We start from the raw sequence: 20,150 nt of genomic DNA on the forward strand, positions 1-20,150 counted from the left end.
AGATTGGCCTACCTTTGAATCTTCACAGAAAATGTGTTGTGATTGGAGGGTTGGATTTGCTATGCTGCATTTTTTGGAAACTTGGATTAAATATGATAATGTTTGCCTTTCCGTCCCTTTTATAACCTACTACTGAATATGGTGCAAATGTATGCTCAGATATTGTATGTCACCTTGTGAAGAAACAGTATGATTTTCAGCACCTGAACACATAAGATCATTTTGGAGCTAGACATTTCATGAGTCCGATTTAGCACATATATACTTCAATATTTAACTTAATATTGACCCTTTTCGCCCAGTGAAATTCTTCCAAGCTGGCAGCAGCTACAGTGCAAAACAGACCGAAAGGTTAAGGTTTAATACTTCCTGCCACTCTAATCTGTCCCCTATACATTTTAAATTGATGGGGCACTATAACCATATAGGAGTTCAATTGGTACAGCATTCTCAATAATGGGTGCAAGAAATATAGCGTCACGCCTCAAAATATGTTAATCTGTTAATTAGCCAGAAACAACAATACCATGCACCTACTAGTGGTCAAAAGGTATTTGGCGCACCAAAGATACGGTACTGTATTATACAGGGTGGAATTACAGTACCATTCGAAATACAGCAATTATTTCCCTAATTATTTCCCATAATGCATCATGATTTACAGTATGCTGCAGTAAAATGTTTCAGAGCATTTTACCGTTGATAATACAAAAAATGACCACATAATTGACAGTTTTCCATTACAGTGTAGGCTACTGTACAAGGCATTTGCAACACACAAACAATCACCATGATTCAAATACAACATCCCCACCAATGTTTGGATCTCATTAGATCTGTTTGGTATCGAAGCGCATCGTATTAGTCCCTTTAAAACCCACTGCTATCAGCAATATTGGACATTGGTTTCCTTTATTATTTCAGTGAGAGTCAGGTATAAGAATCACACAGAGGATGAGGAGGTCCCAGGAAAACATGCTTCCTCAGTCCAAAGGGACAGTTAATGAGGCATATAATGTAATAAATCTAGACACATCGACCCAGGCCATTGCTGTTGAGAGCAGCCCCTACCCTGACTCACAATGTAGCTGGCCAGCCATGCTCATTAGACACACACGCACACACGCACACACACACACCAAGGGCAGTGGGTGCTGTTTAAGATGAGGGAGAATTATATATTTTTTTATGAGCATGGCATTATTTCTATTACATTATATTGGATGACTGTCATTCATATTCCATTCACCCAGCTCAATGTAACATTGGTCGGTTTAGGCTGCTACATGATACTCAAATGGTCCTTGTATCCATCATGAGGTTGTTATATCCTAGCCTATGAATGAAAGTTTACAAAGTAGGTGTACAGGTCGAGAGAATTTTGAGTAATCAAGGTGACAGACACATTCAATACTGCATTGCACTAGCTATCTTCTTTCGCTATCTAAGTGAAAATTAAAGTTAAAAAAAAAATACAACCAAATATAGCTAGCTCTCTCTTTCTCGCTTTCTTGCTTCTCCTTAATTTTGGGAGTTAATTTGTACAAAACGGTTCAACTATTGCCTTTCTCTTTGAGTCAACTACTCATCACATTTTATGCACTGCAGTGCTAGTTAGCTGTAGCTTATGCTTTCAGTACTAGATTCATTCTCAGATCCTTTGATTGGGTAAACAACATTTCAGTTCATGCTGCAAGAGCTCTAATAGGTTGGAGGATGTCCTCTGGAAGCTGTCATAAGTACTGTGTAAGCCTATGGAAGGGGGTGAGAAACATGAGCCTCCTCGGTTTCGTATTGAAGTCAATGTACCCAGAGGAGGAGAGAAGCTAGCTGTCCTCCTGCTACCCCATGGTGCTGACCTACAGTGTGCTGCTGAGGCTACGATAGACCTTCATTGTAAAACAGTTTGTTTTAATAAATTATTTACACACACACACACACAGCCTTGCATTAGTCAGTAAACTGAAAGGGAGACACTTGGCATCCCTTCAGTTCTGCTAAGATCCCAACACTAGGCGCACAGGGATCCCATTCGGACCGGTGTATAGTTGGACTGGTTTGGTCAGTTAGTTTGAGTATTGTGCACCAACATTTGAAACTACAAACACAATTTCTTAAAAAACCCATTGAAACCGTGGTGATGAGAAATGATTGGAAGTATATACTGTACTGTGCTGTAATGTTGTTTTCTGTACCTCGTCCGAAGCAGGGCATGTTAGACGTTCCCTTGCACTTCTTCAGGCTGCTCTCCAGAGACAAGGAGCATGACAGTGGGTGCTCACATTTCTTCCCCATCCAGCCTTCCTTACAGTCACACCTTCCACAGTTACACTGGCCATGTCCTGGGGACGAGGAGGGAGAGTGTAAAGATGAAGGGGTTGGGGAGGAGAAAGGGAAAATAGTGGAAAGATGAGGTAGAAGAAAGTGTGAGTAGATGGGGTGATTTTGGGTTGGGGGAAGAGAAAGAGGGGAGCGAGTGGGACAGGGATGGAGGAAAAGGGACTGGAAAGGATGAGGGAGAATTTAGTAGAATTCTCCCTCATTTTATTTTAGTAGAATTTAGGGAAAAGTTTACTGTGTTTTGACAAACAAAACACCATAAACATAAAAAGCTGTTCCAATGCAAATATCTGTTTTTGAAACAAATCAAAGGAATATACTTTATCATCACCAATAGAAGGCACAGTGAGAGCATCCATTACATTTGCCCAATAAGTTACTAAAACCTCCTTACCAAAAATATAGTTGGAAAGTTACATATGAAACAGCATAACATTTTATGGCTATAAAGTTTTACTGTTGTATTAGAACCAGATGGAAGAGTGTTTTTGGTGTTGGCCCTGTGTCTGTGATCTCAGGGTAATCCTGAAAAATAGAAGTGGGTGGACTGTTGTTTTTTCTCAAACTGTATTATTCCACCCAACGCCCAAATTCTAAAGCTGAATCAGCTGGACTTTAATCAAGAACAGGAATGTATCCGCTTTGTGAAGTTCATGTAACCCTCACAAAGATCTCTGGGTTACTTTGACAAAGACTGTGTGATATAATGGTCTGGTTTGTGACCATGTTGTTAGTTGATGTTACATTTTGTTCATAATCACCTTTCAATAACCTTACATTCTAAACATTGCTATGATTCTATTGTTTGCAATTCTCTTCTCCCTTGTTTTTCAAATTCAATCAAATCAAATTTCACCTTACAGTGAAACGCTTAGCAACAAGCTCTTAACCGACAGTGCAGTTTTAAGAAAATAACTTTAAAAAAGTAAGAGATAAGAATAACAAATAATTAATGAGCCTTAGTAAATAACAATAGCGGGGCGAAATACAGGGGGTACCGGTACAGAGTCAATGTGGAGGTTATATACAGGGGGTACCGGTACAGAGTCAATGTGGAGGCTATATACAGGGGGTACCGGTACAGAGTCAATGTGGAGGCTATATACAGGGGGTACCGGTACAGAGTCAATGTGGAGGCTATATACAGGGGTACCGGTACATAGTCAATGTGGAGGCTATTTACAGGGGTACCGGTACAGAGTCAATGTGGAGGCTATATACAGGGGTACCGGTACATAGTCAATGTGGAGGCTATATACAGGGGGAGGCTATACCGGTACAGAGTCAATGTGGAGGCTATATACAGGGGTACCGGTACAGAGTCAATGTGGAGGCTATATACAGGGGGTACCGGTACAGAGTCAATGTGGAGGCTATATACAGGGGTACCGGTACAGAGTCAATGTGGAGGCTATATACAGGGGTACCGGTACAGGGTCAATGTGGAGGCTATATACAGGGGTACCGGTACAGGGTCAATGTGGAGGCTATATACAGGGGTACCGGTACAGGGTCAATGTGGAGGCTATATACAGGGGTACCGGTACAGAGTCAATGTGGAGGCTATATACAGGGGTACAGAGTCAATGGTATATACAGAGTCAATGTGGAGGCTATATACAGGGGGTACCGGTACAGAGTCAATGTGGAGGCTATAGACAGGGTGTACCGGTACAGAGTCAATGTGGAGGCTATAGACAGTGTGTACCGGTACAGAGTCAATGTGGAGGCTATATACAGGGGTACCGGTACAGATCTAATGTGGAGGCTATATACAGGGGTACCGGTACAGAGTCAATGTGGAGGCTATATACAGGGGTACCGGTACAGAGTCAATGTGGAGGCTATATACAGGGTGTACCGGTACAGAGTCAATGTGGAGGCTATATACAGGGGTACCGGTACAGAGCCAATGTGGAGGCTATATACAGGGGGTACCGGTACAGAGTCAATGTGGAGGCTATAGACAGGGTGTACCGGTACAGAGTCAATGTGGAGGCGTTTATACAGGGGCACCTGTACAGAGTCAATGTGGAGGCTATATACAGGGGGTACCGGTACAGAGTCAATGTGGAGGCTATATACAGGGGTACCGGTACAGAGTCAATGTGGAGGCTATATACAGGGGGTACCGGTACAAAGTCAATGTGGAGGCTATATACAGGGGTACCGGTACAGATCTAATGTGGAGGCTATATACAGGGGTACCGGTACAGAGTCAATGTGGAGGCTATATACAGGGGGTACCGGTACAGAGTCAATGTGGAGGCTATATACAGGGGGTACCGGTACAGAGTCAATGTGGAGGCTATATACAGGGGGTACCGGTACAGAGTCAATGTGGAGGCTATTTACAGGGGTACCGGTACAGAGTCAATGTGGAGGCTATATACAGGGGGTACCGGTACAGAGTCAATGTGGAGGCTATATACAGGGGGTACCGGTACAGAGTCAATGTGGAGGCTATATACAGGGGGTACCGGTACAGAGTCAATGTGGAGGCTATATACAGGGGGTACCGGTACATAGTCAATGTGGAGGCTATATACAGGGGTACCGGTACAGAGTCAATGTGGAGGCTATATACAGGGGGTACCGGTACAGAGTCAATGTGGAGGCTATATACAGGGGGTACCGGTACATAATTAATGTGGAGGCTATATACAGGGGTACCGGTACAGAGTCAATGTGGAGGCTATATACAGGGGTACCGGTACATAATTAATGTGGAGGCTATATACAGGGGGTACCGGTACATAGTCAATGTGGAGGCTATATACAGGGAGTCAATGTGGAGGCTATATACAGGTACAGAGTCAATGTGGAGGCTATATACAGGGGTACCGGTACAGAGTCAATGTGGAGGCTATATACAGGGGGTACCAATGGTACAGAGTCAATGTGGAGGCTATATACAGGGGTACCGGTACATAGTCAATGTGGAGGCTATATACAGGGGTACCGGTACAGAGTCAATGTGGAGGCTATATACAGGGGGTACTGGTACAGAGTCAATGTGGAGGCTATATACAGGGGGTACCGGTACAGAGTCAATGTGGAGGCTATATACAGGGGTACCGATACAGGGTCAATGTGGAGGCTATATACAGGGGTACCGGTACAGGGTCAATGTGGAGGCTATATACAGGGGTACCAGTACAGGGTCAATGTGGAGGCTATATAAAGGGGTACCGGTACAGGGTCAATGTGGAGGCTATATACAGGGGTACCGGTACAGGGTCAATGTGGAGGCTATATACAGGGGGTACCGGTACAGAGTCAATGTGGAGGCTATATACAGGGGTACCGGTACAGAGTCAATGTGGAGGCTATATACAGGGGGTACCGGTACAGAGTCAATGTGGAGGCTATATACAGGGGTACCGGTACAGAGTCAATGTGGAGGCTATATACAGGGTGTACCGGTACAGAGTCAATGTGGAGGCTATATACAGGGGGTACCGGTACAGATCTAATGTGGAGGCTATATACAGGGGTACCGGTACAGAGTCAATGTGGAGGCTATATACAGGGGTACCGGTACAGGGTCAATGTGGAGGCTATATACAGCGGGTACCGGTACAGAGTCAATGTGGAGGCTATATACAGGGGGTACCGGTACAGAGTCAATGTGGAGGCTATATACAGGGGGTACCGGTACAGAGTCAATGTGGAGGCTATATACAGGGGTACCGGTACAGAGTCAATGTGGAGGCTATATACAGGGTGTACCGGTACAGAGTCAATGTGGAGGCTATATACAGGGGTACCGGTACAGAGTCAATGTGGAGGCTATATACAGGGGGTACCGATACAGGGTCAATGTGGAGGCTATATACAGGGGGTACCGGTACAGGGTCAATGTGGAGGCTATATACAGGGGGTACCGGTACAGGGTCAATGTGGAGGCTATATACAGGGGGTACCGGTACAGGGTCAATGTGGAGGCTATATACAGGGGTACCGGTACAGAGTCAATGTGGAGGCTATATACAGGGGGTACCGGTACAGAGTCAATGTGGAGGCTATATACAGGGGGTACCGGTACAGAGTCAATGTGGAGGCTATATACAGGGGGTACCGGTACAGAGTCAATGTGGAGGCTATATACAGGGTGTACCGGTACAGAGTCAATGTGGAGGCTATATACAGGGGGTACCGGTACAGATCTAATGTGGAGGCTATATACAGGGGGTACCGGTACAGAGTCAATGTGGAGGCTATATACAGGGGGTACCGGTACAGGGTCAATGTGGAGGCTATATACAGGGGGTACCGGTACAGAGTCAATGTGGAGGCTATATACAGGGGGTACCGGTACAGAGTCAATGTGGAGGCTATATACAGGGGGTACCGGTACAGAGTCAATGTGGAGGCTATATACAGGGGGTACCGGTACAGAGTCAATGTGGAGGCTATATACAGGGTGTACCGGTACAGAGTCAATGTGGAGGCTATATACAGGGGGTACCGGTACAGATCTAATGTGGAGGCTATATACAGGGGGTACCGGTACAGAGTCAATGTGGAGGCTATATACAGGGGGTACCGGTACAGAGTCAATGTGGAGGCTATATACAGGGGTACCGGTACAGAGTCAATGTGGAGGCTATATACAGGGGTACCGGTACAGAGTCAATGTGGAGGTTATATACAGGGGGTACCGGTGCACAGAGTCAATGTGGAGGCTATATACAGGGGTACCGGTACAGAGTCAATGTGGAGGCTATATACAGGGGTACCGGTACAGATCTAATGTGGAGGCTATATACAGGGGGTACCGGTACAGAGTCAATGTGGAGGCTATATACAGGGGTACCGGTACAGAGTCAATGTGGAGGCTATATACAGGGGGTACCGGTACAGAGTCAATGTGGAGGCTATATACAGGGGTACCGGTACAGAGTCAATGTGGAGGCTATTTACAGGGGTACCGGTACAGAGTCAATGTGGAGGCTATATACAGGGGTACCGGTACAGAGTCAATGTGGAGGCTATATACAGGGGGTACCGGTACATAGTCAATGTGGAGGCTATATACAGGGGTACCGGTACATAGTCAATGTGGAGGCTATATACAGGGGGTACCGGTACAGAGTCAATGTGGAGGCTATATACAGGGGGTACCGGTACAGAGTCAATGTGGAGGCTATATACAGGGGGTACCGGTACATAGTCAATGTGGAGGCTATTTACAGGGGGTACCGGTACAGAGTCAATGTGGAGGCTATATACAGGGGGTACCGGTACATAGTCAATGTGGAGGCTATATACAGGGGTACCGGTACAGAGTCAATGTGGAGGCTATATACAGGGGTACCGGTACAGAGTCAATGTGGAGGCTATATACAGGGGTACCGGTACAGAGTCAATGTGGAGGCTATATACAGGGGTACCGGTACAGAGTCAATGTGGAGGCTATATACAGGGGTACCGGTACAGGGTCAATGTGGAGGCTATATACAGGGGTACCGGTACAGAGTCAATGTGGAGGCTATATACAGGGGGTACCGGTACAGAGTCAATGTGGAGGCTATATACAGGGGGTACCGGTACAGAGTCAATGTGGAGGCTATAGACAGTGTGTACCGGTACAGAGTCAATGTGGAGGCTATATACAGGGGTACCGGTACAGATCTAATGTGGAGGCTATATACAGGGGTACCGGTACAGAGTCAATGTGGAGGCTATATACAGGGGTACCGGTACAGAGTCAATGTGGAGGCTATATACAGGGGTACCGGTACAGAGTCAATGTGGAGGCTATATACAGGGGTACCGGTACAGAGTCAATGTGGAGGTTATATACAGGGGTACCGGTACAGAGTCAATGTGGAGGCTATATACAGGGGGTACCGGTACAGAGTCAATGTGGAGGCTATATACAGGGGGTACACAGATCTAATGTGGAGGCTATATACAGGGGTACCGGTACAGAGTCAATGTGGAGGCTATATACAGGGGTACCGGTACAGAGTCAATGTGGAGGCTATATACAGGGGGTACCGGTACAGAGTCAATGTGGAGGCTATATACAGGGGTACCGGTACAGAGTCAATGTGGAGGCTATTTACAGGGGGTACCGGTACAGAGTCAATGTGGAGGCTATATACAGGGGTACCGGTACAGAGTCAATGTGGAGGCTATATACAGGGGGCACCGGTACAGAGTCAATGTGGAGGCTATATACAGGGGTACCCTGGGTACATAGTCAATGTGGAGGCTATATACAGGGGGTACCGGTACATAGTCAATGTGGAGGCTATATACAGGGGTACCGGTACAGAGTCAATGTGGAGGCTATATACAGGGGTACCGGTACAGAGTCAATGTGGAGGCTATATACAGGGGTACCGGTACAGAGTCAATGTGGAGGCTATATACAGGGGGTACCGGTACAGAGTCAATGTGGAGGCTATATACAGGGGGTACCGGTACAGAGTCAATGTGGAGGCTATATACAGGGGGTACCGGTACATAGTCAATGTGGAGGCTATATACAGGGGGTACCGGTACATAGTCAATGTGGAGGCTATATACAGGGGTACCGGTACAGAGTCAATGTGGAGGCTATATACAGGGGGTACCGGTACAGAGTCAATGTGGAGGCTATATACAGGGGTACCGGTACAGAGTCAATGTGGAGGCTATATACAGGGGTACCGATACAGGGTCAATGTGGAGGCTATATACAGGGGTACGGTACAGGGTCAATGTGGAGGCTATATACAGGGGTACCGGTACAGGGTCAATGTGGAGGCTATATACAGGGGGTACGGTACAGGGTCAATGTGGAGGCTATATACAGGGGGTACCGGTACAGAGTCAATGTGGAGGCTATATACAGGGGGTACCGGTACAGAGTCAATGTGGAGGCTATATACAGGGGGTACCGGTACAGAGTCAATGTGGAGGCTATATACAGGGGTACGGTACAGAGTCAATGTGGAGGCTATATACAGGGGGTACCGGTACAGAGTCAATGTGGAGGCTATATACAGGGTGTACCGGTACAGAGTCAATGTGGAGGCTATATACAGGGGTACCGGTACAGATCTAATGTGGAGGCTATATACAGGGGTACCGGTACAGAGTCAATGTGGAGGCTATATACAGGGGTACCGGTACAGGGTCAATGTGGAGGCTATATACAGGGGGTACCGGTACAGAGTCAATGTGGAGGCTATATACAGGGGTACCGGTACAGAGTCAATGTGGAGGCTATATACAGGGGGCACCGGTACAGAGTCAATGTGGAGGCTATATACAGGGGGTACCGGTACAGAGTCAATGTGGAGGCTATATACAGGGTGTACCGGTACAGAGTCAATGTGGAGGCTATATACAGGGGGTACCGGTACAGATCTAATGTGGAGGCTATATACAGGGGGTACCGGTACAGAGTCAATGTGGAGGCTATATACAGGGGTACCGGTACAGAGTCAATGTGGAGGCTATATACAGGGGTACCGGTACAGAGTCAATGTGGAGGCTATATACAGGGGGTACCGGTACAGAGTCAATGTGGAGGTTATATACAGGGGGTACCGGTACAGAGTCAATGTGGAGGCTATATACAGGGGGTACCGGTACAGAGTCAATGTGGAGGCTATATACAGGGGGTACCGGTACAGATCTAATGTGGAGGCTATATACAGGGGGTACCGGTACAGAGTCAATGTGGAGGCTATATACAGGGGGTACCGGTACAGAGTCAATGTGGAGGCTATATACAGGGGGTACCGGTACAGAGTCAATGTGGAGGCTATATACAGGGGGTACCGGTACAGAGTCAATGTGGAGGCTATTTACAGGGGGTACCGGTACAGAGTCAATGTGGAGGCTATATACAGGGGGTACCGGTACAGAGTCAATGTGGAGGCTATATACAGGGGGTACCGGTACATAGTCAATGTGGAGGCTATATACAGGGGGTACCGGTACATAGTCAATGTGGAGGCTATATACAGGGGGTACCGGTACAGAGTCAATGTGGAGGCTATATACAGGGGGTACCGGTACAGAGTCAATGTGGAGGCTATATACAGGGGGTACCGGTACATAGTCAATGTGGAGGCTATTTACAGGGGGTACCGGTACAGAGTCAATGTGGAGGCTATATACAGGGGGTACCGGTACATAGTCAATGTGGAGGCTATATACAGGGGGTACCGGTACAGAGTCAATGTGGAGGCTATATACAGGGGGTACGGTACAGAGTCAATGTGGAGGCTATATACAGGGGTACCGGTACAGAGTCAATGTGGAGGCTATATACAGGGGGTACCGGTACAGAGTCAATGTGGAGGCTATATACAGGGGTACCGGTACAGGGTCAATGTGGAGGCTATATACAGGGGGTACCGGTACAGAGTCAATGTGGAGGCTATATACAGGGGGTACCGGTACAGAGTCAATGTGGAGGCTATATACAGGGGGTACCGGTACAGAGTCAATGTGGAGGCTATATACAGGGGGTACCGGTACAGAGTCAATGTGGAGGCTATATACAGGGGTACCGGTACAGATCTAATGTGGAGGCTATATACAGGGGTACCGGTACAGAGTCAATGTGGAGGCTATATACAGGGGTACCGGTACAGAGTCAATGTGGAGGCTATATACAGGGGGTACCGGTACAGAGTCAATGTGGAGGCTATATACAGGGGTACCGGTACAGAGTCAATGTGGAGGTTATATACAGGGGGTACCGGTACAGAGTCAATGTGGAGGCTATATACAGGGGTACCGGTACAGAGTCAATGTGGAGGCTATATACAGGGGGTACGGTACAGATCTAATGTGGAGGCTATATACAGGGGGTACCGGTACAGAGTCAATGTGGAGGCTATATACAGGGGGTACCGGTACAGAGTCAATGTGGAGGCTATATACAGGGGGTACCGGTACAGAGTCAATGTGGAGGCTATATACAGGGGGTACCGGTACAGAGTCAATGTGGAGGCTATATACAGGGGGTACCGGTACAGAGTCAATGTGGAGGCTATATACAGGGGTACCGGTACAGAGTCAATGTGGAGGCTATATACAGGGGGTACCGGTACAGAGTCAATGTGGAGGCTATATACAGGGGGTACCGGTACAGAGTCAATGTGGAGGCTATATACAGGGGTACCGGTACAGAGTCAATGTGGAGGCTATATACAGGGGTACCGGTACAGAGTCAATGTGGAGGCTATATACAGGGGTACCGGTACATAGTCAATGTGGAGGCTATATACAGGGGTACCGGTACAGAGTCAATGTGGAGGCTATATACAGGGGTACCGGTACAGAGTCAATGTGGAGGCTATATACAGGGGGTACCGGTACATAGTCAATGTGGAGGCTATTTACAGGGGTACCGGTACAGAGTCAATGTGGAGGCTATATACAGGGGTACCGGTACATAGTCAATGTGGAGGCTATATACAGGGGTACCGGTACAGAGTCAATGTGGAGGCTATATACAGGGGTACCGGTACAGAGTCAATGTGGAGGCTATATACAGGGGTACCGGTACAGAGTCAATGTGGAGGCTATATACAGGGGGTACCGATACAGGGTCAATGTGGAGGCTATATACAGGGGGTACCGGTACAGGGTCAATGTGGAGGCTATATACAGGGGTACCGGTACAGGGTCAATGTGGAGGCTATATAAAGGGGGTACGGTACAGGGTCAATGTGGAGGCTATATACAGGGGGTACCGGTACAGGGTCAATGTGGAGGCTATATACAGGGGGTACGGTACAGAGTCAATGTGGAGGCTATATACAGGGGGTACCGGTACAGAGTCAATGTGGAGGCTATATACAGGGGGTACCGGTACAGAGTCAATGTGGAGGCTATATACAGGGGTACCGGTACAGAGTCAATGTGGAGGCTATATACAGGGTGTACCGGTACAGAGTCAATGTGGAGGCTATATACAGGGGGTACCGGTACAGATCTAATGTGGAGGCTATATACAGGGGGTACCGGTACAGAGTCAATGTGGAGGCTATATACAGGGGGTACCGGTACAGGGTCAATGTGGAGGCTATATACAGGGGTACCGGTACAGAGTCAATGTGGAGGCTATATACAGGGGTACCGGTACAGAGTCAATGTGGAGGCTATATACAGGGGTACCGGTACAGAGTCAATGTGGAGGCTATATACAGGGGGTACCGGTACAGAGTCAATGTGGAGGCTATATACAGGGTGTACCGGTACAGAGTCAATGTGGAGGCTATATACAGGGGGTACCGGTACAGATCTAATGTGGAGGCTATATACAGGGGTACCCAGCAGAGTCAATGTGGAGGCTATATACAGGGGGTACCGGTACAGAGTCAATGTGGAGGCTATATACAGGGGGTACCGGTACAGAGTCAATGTGGAGGCTATATACAGGGGTACCGGTACAGAGTCAATGTGGAGGTTATATACAGGGGTACCGGTACAGAGTCAATGTGGAGGCTATATACAGGGGGTACCGGTACAGAGTCAATGTGGAGGCTATATACAGGGGGTACCGGTACAGATCTAATGTGGAGGCTATATACAGGGGGTACCGGTACAGAGTCAATGTGGAGGCTATATACAGGGGGTACCGGTACAGAGTCAATGTGGAGGCTATATACAGGGGTACCGGTACAGAGTCAATGTGGAGGCTATTTACAGGGTACCGGTACAGAGTCAATGTGGAGGCTATATACAGGGGGTACCGGTACAGAGTCAATGTGGAGGCTATATACAGGGGGTACCGGTACATAGTCAATGTGGAGGCTATATACAGGGGGTACGGTACATAGTCAATGTGGAGGCTATATACAGGGGTACGGTACAGAGTCAATGTGGAGGCTATATACAGGGGTACCGGTACAGAGTCAATGTGGAGGCTATATACAGGGGTACCGGTACATAGTCAATGTGGAGGCTATTTACAGGGGTACCGGTACAGAGTCAATGTGGAGGCTATATACAGGGGTACCGGTACATAGTCAATGTGGAGGCTATATACAGGGGTACCGGTACAGAGTCAATGTGGAGGCTATATACAGGGGTACCGGTACAGAGTCAATGTGGAGGCTATATACAGGGGTACCGGTACAGAGTCAATGTGGAGGCTATATACAGGGGGTACCGGTACAGAGTCAATGTGGAGGCTATATACAGGGGTACCGGTACAGGGTCAATGTGGAGGCTATATACAGGGGTACCGGTACAGGGTCAATGTGGAGGCTATATACAGGGGTACCGGTACAGGGTCAATGTGGAGGCTATATACAGGGGTACGGTACAGGGTCAATGTGGAGGCTATATACAGGGGGTACGGTACAGAGTCAATGTGGAGGCTATATACAGGGGGTACCGGTACAGAGTCAATGTGGAGGCTATATACAGGGGGTACGGTACAGAGTCAATGTGGAGGCTATATACAGGGGTACCGGTACAGAGTCAATGTGGAGGCTATATACAGGGTGTACCGGTACAGAGTCCATGTGGAGGCTATATACAGGGGTACCGGTACAGATCTAATGTGGAGGCTATATACAGGGGGTACCGGTACAGAGTCAATGTGGAGGCTATATACAGGGGGTACCGGTACAGAGTCAATGTGGAGGCTATATACAGGGGGTACCGGTACAGAGTCAATGTGGAGGCTATATACAGGGGGTACCGGTACAGAGTCAATGTGGAGGCTATATACAGGGTGTACAGGTACAGAGTCAATGTGGAGGCTATATACAGGGGTACCGGTACAGAGTCAATGTGGAGGTTATATACAGGGGTACGGTACAGAGTCAATGTGGAGGCTATATACAGGGGTACCGGTACAGAGTCAATGTGGAGGCTATATACAGGGGGTACCGGTACAGATCTAATGTGGAGGCTATATACAGGGGGGCACGGTACAGAGTCAATGTGGAGGCTATATACAGGGGGTACCGGTACAGAGTCAATGTGGAGGCTATATACAGGGGGTACCGGTACATAGTCAATGTGGAGGCTATATACAGGGGTACCGGTACATAGTCAATGTGGAGGCTATATACAGGGGGTACCGGTACAGAGTCAATGTGGAGGCTATATACAGGGGGTACCGGTACAGAGTCAATGTGGAGGCTATATACAGGGGGTACCGGTACAGAGTCAATGTGGAGGCTATATACAGGGGTACCGGTACAGAGTCAATGTGGAGGCTATATACAGGGGTACCGGTACAGAGTCAATGTGGAGGCTATATACAGGGGTACCGGTACATAGTCAATGTGGAGGTTATATACAGGGGTACCGGTACATAGTCAATGTGGAGGCTATATACAGGGGTACCGGTACAGAGTCAATGTGGAGGCTATATACAGGGGGTACAGGTACAGAGTCAATGTGGAGGCTATATACAGGGGGTACCGGTACAGAGTCAATGTGGAGGCTATATACAGGGGGTACCGGTACAGAGTCAATGTGGAGGCTATATACAGGGGGTACCGGTACATAGTCAATGTGGAGGCTATATACAGGGGGTACCGGTACAGAGTCAATGTGGAGGCTATATACAGGGGTACCGGTACAGAGTCAATGGGAGGCTATATACAGGGGGTACCGGTACAGAGTCAATGTGGAGGCTATATACAGGGGGTACCGGTACATAGTCAATGTGGAGGCTATATACAGGGGTACCGTACAGAGTCAATGTGGAGGCTATATACAGGGGTACCGGTACAGAGTCAATGTGGAGGCTATATACAGGGGGTACCGGTACAGAGTCAATGTGGAGGCTATATACAGGGTGTACCGGTACAGAGTCAATGTGGAGGCTATATACAGGGGTACCGGTACAGAGTCAATGTGGAGGTTATATACAGGGGTACCGGTACAGAGTCAATGTGGAGGCTATATACAGGGGTACCGGTACAGAGTCAATGTGGAGGCTATATACAGGGGGTACCGGTACAGAGTCAATGTGGAGGCTATATACAGGGTGTACCGGTACAGAGTCAATGTGGAGGCTATATACAGGGGGTACCGGTACAGATCTAATGTGGAGACTATATACAGGGGGTACCGGTACAGAGTCAATGTGGAGGCTATATACAGGGGGTACCGGTACAGAGTCAATGTGGAGGCTATATACAGGGGTACCGGTACAGAGTCAATGTGGAGGCTATATACAGGGGGTACCGGTACAGAGTCAATGTGGAGGCTATATACAGGGGGTACCGGTACAGAGTCAATGTGGAGGCTATATACAGGGTGTACCGGTACAGAGTCAATGTGGAGGCTATATACAGGGGGTACCGGTACAGAGTCAATGTGGAGGCTATATACAGGGGTACCGGTACAGAGTCAATGTGGAGGCTATATACAGGGGTACCGGTACAGAGTCAATGTGGAGGCTATATACAGGGGGTACCGGTACAGAGTCAATGTGGAGGCTATATACAGGGGGTACCGGTACAGAGGCAATGTGGAGGCTATATACAGGGGGTACCGGTACAGAGTCAATGTGGAGGCTATATACAGGGGGTACCGGTACAGAGTCAATGTGGAGGCTATATACAGGGGGTACCGGTACAGAGTCAATGTGGAGGCTATATACAGGGGTACCGGTACAGAGTCAATGTGGAGGCTATATACAGGGGGTACCGGTACAGAGTCAATGTGCGGGGCACCGGTGTCGAAGAAATTGAGGTTTCATGTACGTGTAGGTAGAGTTATTAAAGTGACTATGCATAGATAATAACAGAGAGTAGCAGCAGCGTAGTAGGGGGGCGGGATGCAAATAGTTTGGGTGGCCACTTGATTAAATGTTCAGGAGTCTTATGGCTTGGGGGTAGATGCTGTTTAAAAGCCTCTTGGACCTAGACTTGGTGCTCCGGTAGCAGAGAGAACAGTCTAAGACTAGGGTGGCTGGAGTTCTTGACTATTTTTAGGGCCTTCCTCTGACACACCGCCTGGTATAGATGTCCTGGATGGCAGGCAGCTTAGCCCCAGTGATTTTTATTTTATTTGATCTTTATTTATACAGGTTTTTCTCATTGAAGAGAGACCTGGTCCAATAGCAGCAGAAGCAACAACGTTTCAGACAAAACAATTTACACAACATTAAACAAAACTATAAACACACATACAGTACAACAAAAACATTGTACATTAAAAACACAAACGTCTTGACTAAAAACAGCTGGCCTAAAAACAATTACACTCTTCTGTGATATATACAGTGGGGAGAACAAGTATTTGACACACTGCCGATTTGGCAGTATTTCCTACTTACAAAGCATGTAGAGGTCTGTAATTTTTATCATAGGTACACTTCAACTGTGATAGACGGAATCTAAAACAAAAATCCAGAAAATCACATTGTATGATTTTTAAGTAATTAATTTGCATTTTATTGCATGACATAAGTATTTGATCACCTACTAACCAGTAAGAATTCCGGCTCTCACAGACCTGTTCGTTTTTTTTAAGAAGCCCTCCTGTTCTCCACTCATTACCTGTATTAACTGCACCTGTTTGAACACGTTACCTGTATAAAAGACACCTAATGGCATTCCCCACAGAAGTAAAACAGAAAATTAAAAACTTTCACAAGATAGGTAACCGAGATTAGCTTGCCCTTACAGTTGTCCTATGTCAGTACATGTTAACATTGCATTAACATTGTATTAAAGTGACATATAGAATGCATTACATTTGAGTGTTTCAGACCGAAGCGAACGCAGCCGGTTGCCATCCTGTCTCACCTGAACAGAAGTCGTCAGAGTATCTGTCGTAGGTTGCGTGACAGCTCCTCTCATCACACTCGCAGGTGTCCCCGTGAATGTCACCCCAGTCCCCTGATGGATCCACATCATAGCATGTACACTCCCCACATATGCAGGTACCTATGCACACAGAAAAGAATGCACACATACACAAACATACACACAATATTTTCCAAATTTGGAGTTGATTCTGCTTTCAACACATTCCCAAAGAAAATCCAGTCTAATCCTTTTCTAACTAAGTGAATGTTTATGCACCATAGAGATCAAACAACAGAGGACCTACGGGAACTCAAAGAAAGTCAGAGAGGTTACAAACATTATTCTGTTGTGTGGAATATTTTAGGCAAGGAAACCTTATTGAACACACAAGAGCCTTCCTGCCTATGCCTCTTGAGTTTAAGGATTAGGAGGTTTGCTGAGACATTTTCAGTTAGTGACAGTAACACAATCAAAGTCTGGCTGAGAGGGAAGGCAGACTGATTCCCCCTGAGTCTCAAATCCTTGGTAGTGACCCCAGAGTGCAGACTGTTGACAAGAAAAGACCACTGCTATAAGATTGGAGGGACTGGGTTTGGGCAGGAGTATGGCAGTAGCCTTAGTGGGCATAGCAAAAGCCAATGGCAGGAGCCTAGGGGTGGGGCACTGGGCAATGTCAGGAGCCTAGGGGTGGGGCACTGGGCAATGACAGGAGCAAAAGCAGGAGCCAAGGTAGGGGCACGACAATGAGCAGAAAGTCAGAAAGCAGGATTTCAGGCAGGGGGAGGAGAATAAGATTAAGTATAGTATAGGCAGATGTATCGTCAAGCATGGTCAGGTCTGGAGGTAATCTGTGATAGTGGAACAACCGTGGCTCCCATGCCCTTTCTCTATCCTCCTTCCCACTCTCCTCTAATTTCCTAGCTCACGTACCTCCAACTCTCTCTCTCATTCTTTTCCCTCTGATGAGTCTAAGCCAGGGTGCCGGTTGAGCAGTTGCCAGTGGAAATCCCATTTTCTCTTATCAGGCGCAACAGGACAGGGCCGGACAGGGGAGCCCTGGGGGAGCCAGGTCAGTTGGCAGGCCTCTTGACTAGGGCAGACACATGGCAGACTTGGCCTCTGGCCCTGGATCTCCTACCCCTACTGGGAACCCTGGAGCTCAGGCATCCCTGGCTATAGAGCCATGCTGTTTCATGCCACTAACAATATCACTGTTCTAAAAACATGAATACAAAACCACGAGTCCTGACTTTTACACCTGAACCTGTATATCTCTGAGATAGACACCGAGTCTACCAAACATTAAGAACACCTGCTCTTTCCATGACATAGACTGACCAGGTGAATCCAGGTGAAAGCTATGATCCCTTATTGATGTCACTTGTTGAATCCACTTAAATCAGTGTACATGAATGGTAGGAGACAGGTTAAAGAAGGATTGTTAAGCCTTGAGACAATTGAGACATGGGTTGTATATGTGTCCCATTCAGAGGGTGAATGGGCAAGACAAAAGGGCCTTTTAACGTGGTATGGTAGTAGGTACCAGGCGCACCGGTTGAGTGTGTCAAGAACTACAATGCTGCTGTTTTTTTTACACTCAACAGTTTCCTGTGTGTATCAAGAATATTCCACCACACTAAAGACATCCAGCCAACTTGACACAACTCTGAAAAGCATTGGAGTCAACATGGGCCAGCATCCCTGTGGAACGCTTTCGACACCTTGTAGTCCATACCCAGAAGAATTGAGGACGTTCATTAAAAATATATATATATATATATATATATATTATAGGCTTATACAGTACATAGTTCTCCAGCAAAGATTTGAAGTGTTTGCCTCTTTTTACATTGTATCCAAAGAATGTTCAAAATCAATTCCTATTACTAATGGCTTGTTTCTATGTCAGTTTAGAATGAAGTTTTATGCTGAAGTAAATTAAATGGTACGTGGAGAGTCACACACACACACACTGGGTGTGTCTATTTCCTTTCACAGAGTGACTACTGCAGTCTGGGACACCTGCAGCTCTTCTTCCTCCAGTTGAACACAATCTCACTGATTAGTCAGGCACCACAGGAACTGTGTAAACCAAACACAACGCCTGATTTTGTTTCTAGTAGGGTAACCCAACTGTAGGTTTCTAGTAGGGTAACCCAACTGTAGGTTTCTAGTAGGGTAACCCAACTGTAGGTTTCTAGTAGGGTAACCCAACTGTAGGTTTCTAGTAGGGTAACCCAACTGTAGGTTTCTAGTAGGGTAACCCAACTGTAGGTTTCTAGTAGGGTAACCAAACTGTAGGTTTTATTTCTGCATTGCTCTATCGGTTGCACCTACCACAATGTACACTTCTCTTTGAGTTTCAATCTCTCTCTCTCTCTCTCTCTCTCTCTCTCTCTCTCTCTCTCTCTCTCTCCTCATTCTGCAGGATAGGTAAGTAGAGTGGTAAAGGTTGTATTCACTCCGTGTCAGAAGTCCACTTGACCACAATTGAGAAATTCAGCTCTGTGGTCGAGTTCAGTCCATGTACCACTTACACTTAATTTTTTTGCTGAAAAGTTCACGGGGACAATTTCTGCAGTGGACTTTTTCTCATGCCTGTCCAAGCTCAGATGAGATTTTTAGTGGAATATACAAAATGAAGGATTTAAAAAAATCTTTCTCTCTGTTTCTACCTCTCTCTTTTCTACCTCTCTCTCTCTCCTTTTCTACCTCTCTCTCTCTCTCTCTCCTTTTCTACCTCTCTCTCTCTCTCTCTCCTTTTCTACCTCTCTCTCTCTCCTTTTCTACCTCTCTCTCCTTTTCTACCTCTCTCTCCTTTTTCTCCTTTCTCTCTCCTTTTCTACCTCTCTCTCTCTTTTCTACCTTTTCTACCTCTCTCTCTCTCCTTTTCTACCTCTCTCTCTCTCTCTTTTCTACTCTCTCTCTCTCTCCCTTTTCTACCTCTCTCTCTCTCTCTCTCCTTTTCTACCTCTCTCTCTCTCCTTTTCTACCTCTCTCTCTCTTTTCTACCTCTCTCCTTTCTACCTCTCTCTCTCTCCTTTTCTACCTCTCTCTCTCCTTTTCTAC

The 20,150-nt window shown here is 47.0% G+C and overlaps 1 protein-coding gene across 1 annotated transcript in view; it reads right to left on the reverse strand.

Annotated features, from left to right (window-relative positions):
* Positions 1-20,150, reverse strand: part of itgbl1 (integrin, beta-like 1) — a 141,292-nt gene that overhangs the window by 92,397 nt on the left and 28,745 nt on the right. Inside the window, exons 6-7 of the mRNA XM_029649201.2 lie at positions 17,079-17,219; positions 2,196-2,342 (exon numbers count right to left, since the gene is read on the reverse strand). Coding sequence (XP_029505061.1) covers positions 2,196-2,342; positions 17,079-17,219 — 288 coding nt within the window. The remainder of the gene's footprint in view (positions 1-2,195; positions 2,343-17,078; positions 17,220-20,150) is intronic.

This window comes from Oncorhynchus nerka, linkage group LG1 (assembly GCF_034236695.1).
Source record: "Oncorhynchus nerka isolate Pitt River linkage group LG1, Oner_Uvic_2.0, whole genome shotgun sequence".
Classification (NCBI taxonomy): Eukaryota; Metazoa; Chordata; class Actinopteri; order Salmoniformes; family Salmonidae; genus Oncorhynchus; species Oncorhynchus nerka.